Source organism: Alternaria ventricosa, assembly GCF_023758065.1.
Source record: "Alternaria ventricosa strain BMP 2768 chromosome Unknown scaffold_22, whole genome shotgun sequence".
Classification (NCBI taxonomy): Eukaryota; Fungi; Ascomycota; class Dothideomycetes; order Pleosporales; family Pleosporaceae; genus Alternaria; species Alternaria ventricosa.
Window position 1 is genome coordinate 55,306 of NW_026055702.1, and position 12,579 is coordinate 67,884.

The 12,579-nt window shown below is 50.1% G+C and overlaps 1 protein-coding gene across 1 annotated transcript; it reads right to left on the reverse strand.

The window, feature by feature from the left end:
• Nucleotides 1–11,589: 11,589 nt before the first annotated feature.
• J4E93_009482 (uncharacterized protein) lies at nucleotides 11,590–12,480 on the reverse strand (the record flags this gene model as incomplete). The annotated part of the gene is made up of 1 exon (XM_049347374.1): nucleotides 11,590–12,480. The coding sequence occupies one exon, from the start codon at nucleotides 12,478–12,480 to the stop codon at nucleotides 11,590–11,592; it is 891 nt and encodes a 296-aa protein (XP_049195380.1).
• Between the last annotated feature and the right edge of the window lie 99 nt (nucleotides 12,481–12,579).

Genomic DNA, 12,579 nt, shown 5'->3' on the forward strand with positions numbered 1-12,579 from the left:
TAGATAAGAAGGCTGATGCCACGGGATGGGCAGATGGGATGCAAGTGCGGGCTGGGCCGAGAGTTGTCGGGAATAGGTCTATCAAGTGTAGAAGAAGACAAAGTGGTGGAGATAGAGGATCAGATGACGTGGGAGTGTTGTGGACTTGCTCGATCGATCTGACTGTGGTATGGGGGAGCGTTTGGGGCTTTACATATGAATGGGCCAACTCGATATACTACGACTCTGAGCATCCCGCGAAGCAAGGATGGCGTTTGTTGTGGATCAAGCCGAAGGGACTAGGGTTAGGAGCGAGCATGGTTGCAAGAAGGACAAGGAATATCGCTCTCGCATGCAGCCAAGAATTACTGGGGTGGTGGTTTAGTGGAAGGCTAGCCAGCAGAGAATGATGGATGTACGGGGCACAGCAGCCGACCAGGATGCAGTCTCAAGGCGGAACCGGGGTATGGGCCCCAGGTGTGAACGGACGCATGGCTTCGCCGTCTCATGTGCAGTGTGGGGGTTCCATAGGACAGGACACTCAAGCCACACCCCATCGGGCGATACATTGATGACCACCGACAGTCAACCGTGCGGGCCACCCAAGAAGTCAATGTTGAGGCTCTGTCAACGTGAAGGGTCAATTGTGAACCTCTGCTTCGACGGCCCGTGGTGGATGACGCGGAATTCAGGACTCATCATGCAACATGCATGACTTCAAAATGACCAAATGAGGCGGATAGCCCTTTGCGCAATTGCTTGACGAGGTACGAGTTCTCGTCTGGGCCAGGCCGGAATCCCAGTGAGGATCCTCGCATGCGGGCTTATCGTGGCTGGCAATTTCTTGGGTCGTCGGCGTAGTGTGAAGCGCGACTCCTTGTCTTCCGTACCTACACACGTGGGTGCAGATACGCGCTATTGCGTCCGATAATCGACGGCGGCGTGGCGGACGACGCTTCTTCCCGGGGCGTTGACGGGCCATGATGAAGCCCTCTCGCCAATCATCGGTGTTTCCACACACTCTCATTACCTCCACCTACGAATGGAACGTCTCAAACCCGAAGTGCCTTAGGTAATAAATGGCGGCGCCCGGACGCAGCACTGGTTAGATTTTGACGTGCCCTAGTCTGTATGGGAGACCCAGCTTGTCATCGGGGAAGCAGACGGGTATGCCGCCCCACTTCGGCTTTGTTTCAAGGCTTATGAGGTCGACCATGGTGGTGGTCGGAGCTGAAAACAGTCGCAATTGCGGTGCAGATGTGGTTGTCGACTTCGATGGTGTTTTTTATGATCGACGCGCTGGAATAGCATCACGGTTCTCACAGGGTCTCCGCCGGCGAAGGAGCGGAGAGCTCAAGGTCACGTGTGTCGCATGCTAAGCCAAACTCGGCACTAGCCCCCGAATAACTGCTCACGCGATTACGGCAATCTTGCAGTAAGACATTCATCCCACTCGACCGGTTACTTGGAACCTTCCCAAACTATTGGGTCCCTTCATCTTGTATCCTCTCAGCTACATTGCTCCGTCCTCAATCTTGCCAAAGGTACCCATAATCCCGCCTACCTAGGCAGGTGTATATTTGCTATTGACGCCCCTGCGTTACGGGCGATCACATTTATTGTTACCCGCCACAGCCTGTGGCCCAACAATGAGTTCAGGACTCTCGTGGCGTCCCGGTCGCCGACGTCTCTAGAGTGACGCTATGTACTACTAATGTACGGCACGCGCTTCCCGATGTATGCACAGTCTCTATTGCGCCATTAGACCTGCCACCAACGGCTTTTAGTACTACGATCTCTTATACCCCAAGCCAAAACGCCATCTTTGGATTTCAACTTCAAACGACGCGCCCGGATCTTTAAGCGGGTCAGGTTTCCCGTATCGACCAGACTAATATGTCTGATCTAAGATAGCCCGATTGACGACCGTTTTCTCTCGATGTATTTGAAATCACCAGCCAGTGCTGATACGAGATCAAACAGCTGCAGGGGCATCAGATCGTGTTCTTGATCTACATGCTAAGCAGCGGCGTAGGCGACCACGGGATTTCAACATACCGAGATGGCATGGCCGCCCTTCCGTCCCTCCGCTCCTCCTTGACAGCACTGGCCAGCTGTCAGTTGGTTCCTTTCAGGGTATCCCTACTGTGCGAGCAGAGCTGAATGCTGGATGGCAGCGGTCGGCCTGTACCTCTCCTAGACAAGCGCACTAATCTTCCATCCCTCGGACTTGGTGATCGACCCCAGATAGGTTGACATTAAGATGCAACCAATCTGTGTGGCATATGTCTGTGCATGGTTGTAGCAATCGCGTTGCATGTCTTCACCGGATCACCCGCGCGGGCCCTTACGGCATTTCGACTAGAGCGCGATGGCTTCAACCTCGCATACTGGGACAGAAAGATCCGAAGGCCAGGGTTTCGTTGAGCCGCGTGGCTCGAGAGTGACTGTCCGTCCTTGGGTTAAAGCGCTTGGTGCTGGTCAGTGAGCTTTGGAGGGGTTGCAATACTAAGAAGTTCTTCTTCCGAAATCGTGGACCTGCAGTAGCCTCAAACAAGTGCTGGACACCATCATGGGACAGCAAATCTCGCTCTTTCATCTCCAAACGATGACGGACCACCATTGAGTGCTCCAGTGCAAGAACACATGCGTTTACCGAGACGTGTAAGGAGCATGCAATCTCTGTCTTTCTTCGAGCGGCTTCTGTAAGGATACGAGATACGGCCAAGAACCCAATCTTTTGCCCACGAGCAACAAGCCGAACCACTTATTCTTCAATGGTCGCCATATATATCTCGAGGCAACCTATCATTCGCGCTACCCATCCGCGGTCGGCTCGTCGATACTTTGATGACAGACGTTGGCTATGCGGACGGCAGCGGCGGCGGCGCACGGAACCAGCGGCAGCAATCCGCGGTCCTTGTTCGGTGATACTGGGCTGTGATCGCCGTATAATCGTCTGTCTGTGTTAGTGTCCGCTTCACGAGAGGTCAAATCCTTAGTGAAGCGAGTGGTTCGTCTGAACCTTATGCTAGCCAAATGACGGCATGTATGCGCGTGTCGCTAACCGAACACAGATCCTGGGTCCGCGGGCCAAAGACGCACAGTTCGTCCTGTCAGACCCACCTTGGTTAGGCGTACAGGTCAGCCGCGAATGTCAATAACCAAACGGATAGGCCCGATCGCTTCCCCGGGGCCGCTGATGTGTTTCATCAACCATGTTCCCTGCCATCGCCATCAGATCGTGTTCAACATCGCCGTACAGTTACAGCTCTCTGTACAATCCCCTGAATGCTTCCACATGGCTTGGTACTCGCGTAGCTACACCGCATTGTATGCGAGTGTGGGAGACACAACCCTCCACGAAATCCAGGGCTCACTGTTGATCACATCTTGAGAGGCCACCAAGCTGCCGCTTAACGGTGTGCCTAGCTCACAGACTACTCCTTCGAAACCTTGATCGTTAACAGACCGACAAGCATCGCTACCGGCGCTTCACCCTCAAGCTGCCCTTCAGTCTCATTGTCCCGGTACCAGCCGTAGGCGGAAGGTACTTTGGCAGTCTGCTGAGTACCACTCATTGGATCATCTTGGATGGAATCTTCGCGGTTCATTTTAGACAGCCGTTCTACGTTAGCATTCTGCTTCGGCATGTACCATGCGGTGTTCAAATAGGCTGATCTCATACAACTACTCATTGGTACTCCAACCACCGCTCACTCTAGACAATCTGCGACATTGCGGCACTCTCCCTTGAAGCAATGCCAACGATGCACTTGAGCTTGACCGCCAGACATCTCAAAGTTGTTGACTGGGTGCTACTGCACTTTACAATCTTGGAGACCGGTCAAAACCTCAAACCACATGTGCAGTAGTCGCAATCATGTTGCAGCATTGTGTGCTTGACCAACACTCACCGCAAGTACGAAGGCATGTCTGGCAGGGGGAAAAGCGTAGGATGCTCGTAAAACAGCAGCGGCTAATAGCGATGGCAAGGCGCATGCCAAACTCGGTAGTAGCATCCAGCAATGCCGATGCAATGCAGGCGCCAAAGCTAACCATGGACAGGCACATAAGCCGGTCTGATATACACCGACAGCGATTGAATCCTATGTACCGTTAGCAGTGAATATCCTGCTCTTGGGCCCTCAACATGTTACATCACGCTGCGATACCTGGAATAACCCGGCAGAAACCCTTCACCGTAGGGAACTGCCACCGGCATACCTTTGCTTCGAGCACTCACACCTCTCACGCAGATCTGCTGTATCTCGCCACTCTGATCGCCTTCCAGAAGACATCGATCTTGGTGATCAAACACACTATATCTCAGTGGCGTCGCCTTCAGATCGTGCATCGCTCGCCTTCCGAGACAAGTGAGATGGCAAGCGATTGCAAAGTGTCGCCAACTCAACACCAACCTCTTCGCGGAATCTCGAAATAGCGGTAAATCGGTCTAGAAGAGTCTGGTACGCTACAAGCTTACGTGCATCCGAAGATGGTAGCGCAATGATGCTTAACGTCGGATGTTTTCAGTAACCTAGTGGACGATCACTACGTACAAGTTGCATATCATTACATGGTGTCATCTTGTCTCTGGGCAAACCTTGGGTAATGCTGCATAGTAAGCGCAGCATCTCAAGAAGCTCAATCTCCAGCCACGATGTGATGGTATGTAGTGGTGTGAAGCTCGAGTCAGTTTCCCTGCCCGTTCGTATCGGAGTCTTCATCAGATCTGATGCGCCTTCTTCGCCCCTGCGCCCGCGGAGGGCAATCTGCATTTAGAACCATGCACTGATGCATCACCGACTACACGCTAATTAGCTTGGCGTGAAAGGCCGGATCCTGAGGGTATAATCGGAAAGCGATGATGACACTATGGAATTGGACCGACAAGGGGGCGCATGAACTTCCAGGATCGCTTGATTGAAACTAACTCGTTTTATCGCGACCTGCAGGATCTGAAAACCCGATAGCGATGTACCTGAGCGTTCCGCAACAGCGGGTCGATGAAATGGCGTCAGCGAGCGATCGAGTCGTGTCTGTGGACATGAGATGTCATGTCTGAAGCATGGAGCTGCTGCTGTGGCCGCTGCCGCGGCTGACCACTTGTAATTATTCGGAAATCCGCCAGCTGCAAGATAGGACTTGGAGCTCTTCAAGGACGAAGCCAAAATTGAAACTCGGTATGTGGAGGGCATATGAGTATCTCGGCTTAGCCAGTCCACCGGGTATCGTATGACCAGTATGAACTGACAGATTTTGACACCAGCAGCGCTGATTGTGCTACAGCGCTCCTGAATCCTGTTCCATCTCTCTGTAACGCATCATCTTGTCCCATGACCGATTCCATCTATTCGTCTCCAGTGATGGTTAGTAAACAACATCACCAGTCGCGCAGCGCAGTGGGTATCAGAGTGGTCGGCGAGGTATTTCGATGCGCCCCACCGATCAGAACGTACCGCTCCGTGCTCTTGAGATCTAGGGCACGGCACCTTGTACCCGCCAAAGGATCATGCACAGCGCTCGAAACGGAACCGTGCTAGCTCTAGCGTACCTCTTGTCGCAACAAGGCAGAACATTGTCCACGGACTGGAAAGTCCAAGATGGCGGGGTGACGGACATCGCAGAGGGGGTAAGAACCTCCTTCACTCAGACCAGATACTGCCGTCGTTGTTCCAGATTGGCGAGCTGCTGTGTCTTTGCGCCTTCGGCTCTGAGGGGATCTGATAGGGCGGGCGCGATTCAAGACGCCACCAGGGACGCAGTGTGGATTACGCGAAGCCACTTGCTGCCGGCCAACACACCCACCAATGAATGCTGCCCTTTGGGTTGTCTGGAGACTCCAGGGTGCCCGCGCTCATTGTGGCGGGCTCCCGAGCGGCATCTCAACGATACTTCGGCAGCTCTTCGGCCCTTCCCAAATACCCAGTCCGCCCCGCTGGCCGCTTCCCCAACTCCAACCAGCAGTTCTCCCACACACACACGATGGGAAAAGAAAAATCAGATCTTGCTCCTTTATTCACGATGAATCCATCGCATGTCTTCGGCCCTTTTCTGACATCCCGCCAGATCTTCATCGGTGAGCCTGCCCGCTTCCGCTTCCGCATTTCGTCAATCTTGCATGACAGCCGTGCCTCTAGATCTCGGTAGCTTGCAATGTACCGACCAACCGAAGTTTCAGGCCGATAGATCTATCAACGGTGCAAGCTGACGCTTCTGGCGCTGGGAATCACTCGACACATATCGTGGCATAACGCGTGGGGTTTCCGGCGAGGCCGTCATGTACGCGCAGGATGCCAGGACGATGCCAGACCCGCGATCGATGAGCTCCCGCAATAGCCGACGGCAGACGCGCATCACGTAACAGACCACCTCCATCGATAGAGGCGAGCAAAGACAGGTACAGACCTGCCACATGACACAGATGTACGCAGTCGCGACAGATCCGACTGGATCTCTGTGAAGCTGCAGGAGTGTCGCTTTGGCCTATTCAGGTCGCCTGCCATCCTGGAGGAGTTTCAGGGCACGCCTCATTGACGCGTCTGCACCCTTCTTTCCCAGGAATAGGCCTTCTCTGCATGGCGAACTGCAAAAGAATGGAGTAGATCACTGTGCTGAGATCCCCCTTTCCCAGTCCATGTTGATCGCCACCGCCCCCGCCGCCACCGATCGAGGGTTCCCAGCATTACGACGCTGAAATGAAGCTGAACATTCTACCAAGAGTCCATCGCCACTAGAACTTTAATCTTGCTCAGCCTCTAATGGAAGGCCTCGTTACGACTCATTGCCGTTCGACACCCATGCTTGTCAGCGTATACGATCAGTTAAGCGCAAGAGATGAAAAGCTGATCGGTGTTCCTGTCTGTCCTGTCATATTTCCTGCATGCAGCGAAGGCATCTGACTCTCCACTCAGGAACTAAAGTTCGCACTACTTTGATGCGTACAGATTACTTGTTTCACCCCTTTCACCATGCTGCTCTAGCGGTCCTCCATATCAAGACCCTCAGTACTAGGGTCTTTGGGGAGATATGCCTCTTCATTTCGTTCAAATAGATGCACCTAGCGGTAAGGTATACAGTATTACACATCCCAAAGAGGCACATGTCCTGGACTAGATTGCATCATCTCCCTTCAACTCAGCATCCCAATACTTCTCATTCCGATTTCCAATCCTATCCAAGGATGCATCTTGGGCTTAATCGCTCACGGAACTGACCATTCAAATCTTCCTACGATCGTACATGCGCGATGATCCAATTCTCGACTTGGTTCGAAGACTATCCCATGTGCTCGGCATTCTTGCCCTCTTTGAAGAGGCTACAACCCATTTTCCAGACTAGAACAACAAACGATATGGTCAGTTTGTGGGCATCATTAGCCCTTTGGCTACCACGCGCCAATACATAACTCACTAGGTGTCTGTTAGGGTTTTAAGTAGTAATCTTAATATGTATTCTATAAGAGCGGAGGCAGCAGAACTATAAGTATAAATTCTATAATACTATAGTTACTTATTTCTAAAAGTAGAAATTTTGCGTAAGCTATACTTAACTCTTTTTTATTACTATAAAATTTTTACTATTATTATTATATTTACTATTTACTATAGTATTTACTACTTTTACTAATTCTAATTACTTTAGTACTAATAAGTTTAAAACTATTATTATATAAGTATTAAACTTTAGCTTTTACTTTAAGTAATAAATTTAATCTATGTATACTAAGATTATTAGCTTAGTAAATACGTACATTTAATACTAAGACTTAATTATTATAATTAGTATTTATATTAGCTTTACTTATATTCTAAGTAAATTATAGTTAATATACTTAAGTAATATTAAATTACTTATACTTAAAAAGATTACTACGCTTAAAGCTCTTTATAAAAATACTATTATTATACTTAGAAATAAAGCTATAACTTTTATACTTAATATTTAGTTATAGTTACTTATAAGTCTAAAAAATAAAGTTTATAACTACTAGACTTACTAAGTACTTAAACTATAAGCTTAAGAAGAGAGCTAACTAGGAAATAAATAAAGAAATAAAAGTATAGAATATATAGAAGATTTAGTAAATTATACTATAAAGACTAAATAAATTAATTAGTATATTCTAATGCCTAATACCTCTAAGATAATACTAGACACTAGAGAATACATAACTTACATTAATTCATAATCTCTACTACGTCCTAGCTACCTGACTTACACTCGCTACTCTCACGCTTTACCGTCTAGTCCGTAGCTGCCACAATAGCGCTCACTACACTTTTCTTGTGGGCATCAATATCGATTTTCATCGAGTGCAGAACTTGCAACTTACCCGCACAAGCGCATCTGGCGCGTCCAATCTAGGACGCACATTTGAGCATCAAAATTGAGAGATCAGCGTAGTCAGCGTCCAAAAACTCTGGTATCGAACGTGCAAAGCATATGGACCCTGAGCGCATCGCAATTCTCTTAGTGCCAACATCTGCCAGACTTTTCTTTCAGTCCGGTCTATCAGACTATGCAGGCCCACAAGCCATCTCAGTTGACGAGTCACCTTGCAGCCTCTTACTGAGTTCTTAGCTTGAAGAGAATCATCTATCGTGCTTCGTCGTGCATCAAGCGACAGGTACGCTAACAGAGCTACAGGAAGAGATCTGGTTACAAGCGCAATCGTTGGAACTTTATCCGAGACACACCCGTTATTCCGAAGATAGATGGGACTTCCTAATACCAAACGCTTGATAGTGGGAATATTAGCTCTTATTTAGTAGCACATGAACGTAGCACGGGTGAGACCTTTGCTTACTCAGAACGCGCTCGTACATCATGAGACCAAGTTCGACTAGTAATGCTAAGAACCGCAAAGATGCGATCTAGGAAGCCTCACTCTGAGAGGAGTGTTTACTGATCGTTGAAGTCATACAGTCATCACTTACATACATCCAAGAGACGATGTTCGCATGCAGAATAGTTTAATATCTCAACACCTTTCCCCTTCCTATCATCGTTGCAGTTGAAAAGAATCATTCTCCGTCTCTTGAAACCTTCCAAATAACTCATCTTTAGTCCACAATTCCCACCAACCGTCCGCCCCGACGCAAAGGAACGAACTCATCCACTTTCACCGGTAGCCCTACCGCCAACGCACCCGTCAACCACTCAGCCTATGCACCCTCCATCCCCACCATGAGGGATACTCTAACCTAAGCGCCCAACCCAATCTCAACCGCGGAAGCCAACAAGCGACGAGCCAAAACCCACCTTAAACCACCGCTCCATCCAAACCTCGCTTGCTAGCCCCCTCTCTCGAACAACTTGGCTCCAAAACAAGCGCAACGACAGATGATTGGGACGCGCAGCAGATCTCCGGGGCGCCAGTCAGCTTGACATGACGTCTAGATACAATTTCGCGCCTATTGCTAGCCCGATAAGCTATCGGAGTGACTACCTGAGATAGGGCTGACGTCTACCAGCGAAAAAAACGGCGCAAACGTGCGGTGTTTGGTACGCTAGGTGGATAGTTTGGGGCTTGAAGAGGGCAGGTTAAGCGCGGGGTGGGTTATAGGGCGGGATTATAGGGCAGATAGTCTTGTGATGGCCTTGTGCGTAGTTGGGTCCACACGGAGTAGGCGATACACGCTGGGAATCATGTTGCGACGGGTCGTTTTACGGGGCGGGCGTGAGGTGTATTTTGGGGTGGGCTGATGGGGCCGCGGGTTTGGTACGGGTCGATCGTCATATGCGTAGGGTTTGTGAACCAAGTTGTTGGTTCCTTCTCTCCCGAGGTCGAGTAATGCGCGGCTATGTCGAGTAATTCGTAATTCGGGTAGTTGGGGCTGGATATGTGTATCCGTGGTGGTTGGTGGTAATTGTAAAGTTGGAGTGTGGTGGAGAAACTTGATGTCTCTGATGATTGCAATTGCTCTTGTTCGAGAGCATCCTTGTGTGTGAGAATGGTATGTGTTGCGGAAATTATGAGTAGGTGCTGCTCGCTCTAGGTTATCGCAGTACTAGGAGGTAAAGTGGGTGGAAATCAGAGCGACATCCTTCATGAAATGACTTGTACGACATGTGTTACCCGGTTTACGCTGCACAAGCATGTTTTACAGTTGCATACTATGAATTCTCGAGTGTGTATGTGTAACAGCGTGTTATCTTGTATATAACCACCATCGATGATACAAATGTCGTGTATGTTTACCGTGAAGAACTATTACATCACCTTTCTGATCACAGAGGAATTACAGAGATGATATCCTTCTGAGTCCTCCATCAATTGTCCGATCCCCACTTCAATCCTACTCAAGCACCCATCCTTGTGATACTTAGGCAAATCGACTCTCTGAACATACAGTATTGGGCTATGCTACACCCTCTCCATCCACATCAACAGTGCAGTCCCTTGCCGACACTATCTTCCACTCCCCATCCGAAATCTGTTTGACCTGCCAAAGCGGATCGGCACCGGGACCGGGTGCTACCATCGGATAAGCTCGCAATAGAGTCAAGACATCCCCGTGGTCGTATCCACTGAGGTGTAATTCCAAGCCATCTTTCGCCCGATCCTGAAGCCACGTGTTGAATACCAAGTCACCGAGGAGATTTGCTGACGACCCAAGACGACAACGAACGGTCATCACTGTCTTTGTAGTGAATCGACGTCTTCGGGCCTCAAGGCATTTTCTGCAGAATGCGACGACAGCAGTATAAGCAGTATGCTTCGTACCGCCATGTATAAAAATATGGCTTTCTCGCAGGCTACGACCTCCTATGTCGATAAAACGCGGGATCCAGGTTTTAGGATCTTTGCCAGCACCAGCGCTATACCATTTGCGTGTACTGCTATCATACTCATGCTGCTCAAGCATCGTACCAATACTGTTGTAACTGTTGCTGAAGCTATGAAAGCTCGTCGAGTCGATAATGAAGTGTGAGGGTTCACCACGTAGCGTCTCTAGCTTGGGGGCGAGGGAAGGTGTTGCTTCTTCATGGATCAGACGGCAAGTTGCTAATAGGGCGACTGGCAGGCTCTTGACAACGAGTGTTATGTATGATGCTGGCGTTGTTTGGTCTTCAGACTTGGACTTGAAAGACGGATCCTTGAGTCGATAGTGGCATGTCGAGGTCTCGATTTCCTCGTAGACCATATATCGAAACTCTGCGGGAAGGTCCAGAAATCGGAACGGCTTGTCTTGGGTAGATGAGCAGGCTGCCTTCGAAGAAGATAGTGACGCCTCCATAGCGTTGGATTTGAAGTTGCTTGAAATGACGCCTTATTGGTTCAGTCCGCTTGGAGTTGAGGAGCAATTCCAGTGGATTGATCTCGTAGTGGAAGCAGTGTCAGGCCGTTATGAACAAACTCAAAGCTGCAAGTCTCATGTACTTGACTACTGTGCCCTAAGCTTTGACTTTGGTTGTTGCCTCCTCCGGTCTGTTGTGAAAACGATGTTTTCATTCTTGGTCGGCATTCACTATGCTCGAAAAGTAGGGTGAGAAGCTACCTTATGTGTAGTAAGGCATCTTGAAAACTCAAAACCGGTAACTCAAGAACAGTATCGTTTTCGTCGCATGAATCATATCGGGTATCTCAACCTTCCTTCTACCTCACCTCTTCCCCTTCTTCCCACCCCCCTTTCCACTCTTCCCTTTCTTCCCACTCCCCGTAATACTCAACACATCCTTCTTACTCAAACTCAGCGTCCCACCCCTAAACTTGCCTATACTAGGCCCGCCAACCCCCCTCTCCCTCTTCTTCTCCGGCCCCTTCTTAATCACCCTATTCTCCCTCTCTAGCACAATACCCGCTTCCTTTGCATCCGCCCGCCTCTTCTCTTCCGTTGTCCGCGCTTTGTCTATCATGTGTTTGCGCTGTGCCATGGGCATCTTCTTCTGTGTGAAGATGGAGCCTTTGGCGCCGAGCGCTTGGAGGTGCAGGTCTTGTGATTTGTGGCGTGCGGCGCCGGTTGCGACGAGGGTGGGTGTGGAGGTGCCGGAGGAGGAGGCGGAGAGGAGGTGGGATTCGCGGAGGAGGCGTTGGAGGGCCATGTCGTTTTTTAGCATGGAGGATTCGTTGGGGTCGGCGTCGTCGTTTTGCTTCTTCTTCGTGGTGGTGTTCTTTGATGTCGTGGTGGATGCTGAGGTGGGCGGTTTCGACGACATGAAGGCTTTCATCTCTGCCCGTTCCGTCTCGTCGAGTTCGCGCGTTGGGTCTTGATACTCGATGACTTCGACGTCATTTTCGTTGTCGCTTATGCCTGACCAGTCCGATTCCTCTTCCTCCTCTGCTTCATCTTCCACGGGCGCTTCCTCTATCTTCGGTTTCTTAGGCTCTACCGGCAGAGGCTTGAACTTTGCTTCGAATGCGCGCCGGAATATCGCCTGGAGATCTTCTGCGCCGGAGTCGTCGCCCGAGCCGGAAGAGGGAGAAGGTGATCGCGACGGTTGTTCGAATTCTTTGCGCGTTATGCGCTTCCGTTTTCCGAGTGCGGGTGCCATTATCGTGTCGTTGTGTTGTTTTGTGCTGGGCGCAAGCCGGGGCGATCCAAAAGTTCGACCTGGGAAATTCTTAGCGCCAAATGCTCGCTCGGACCTCCG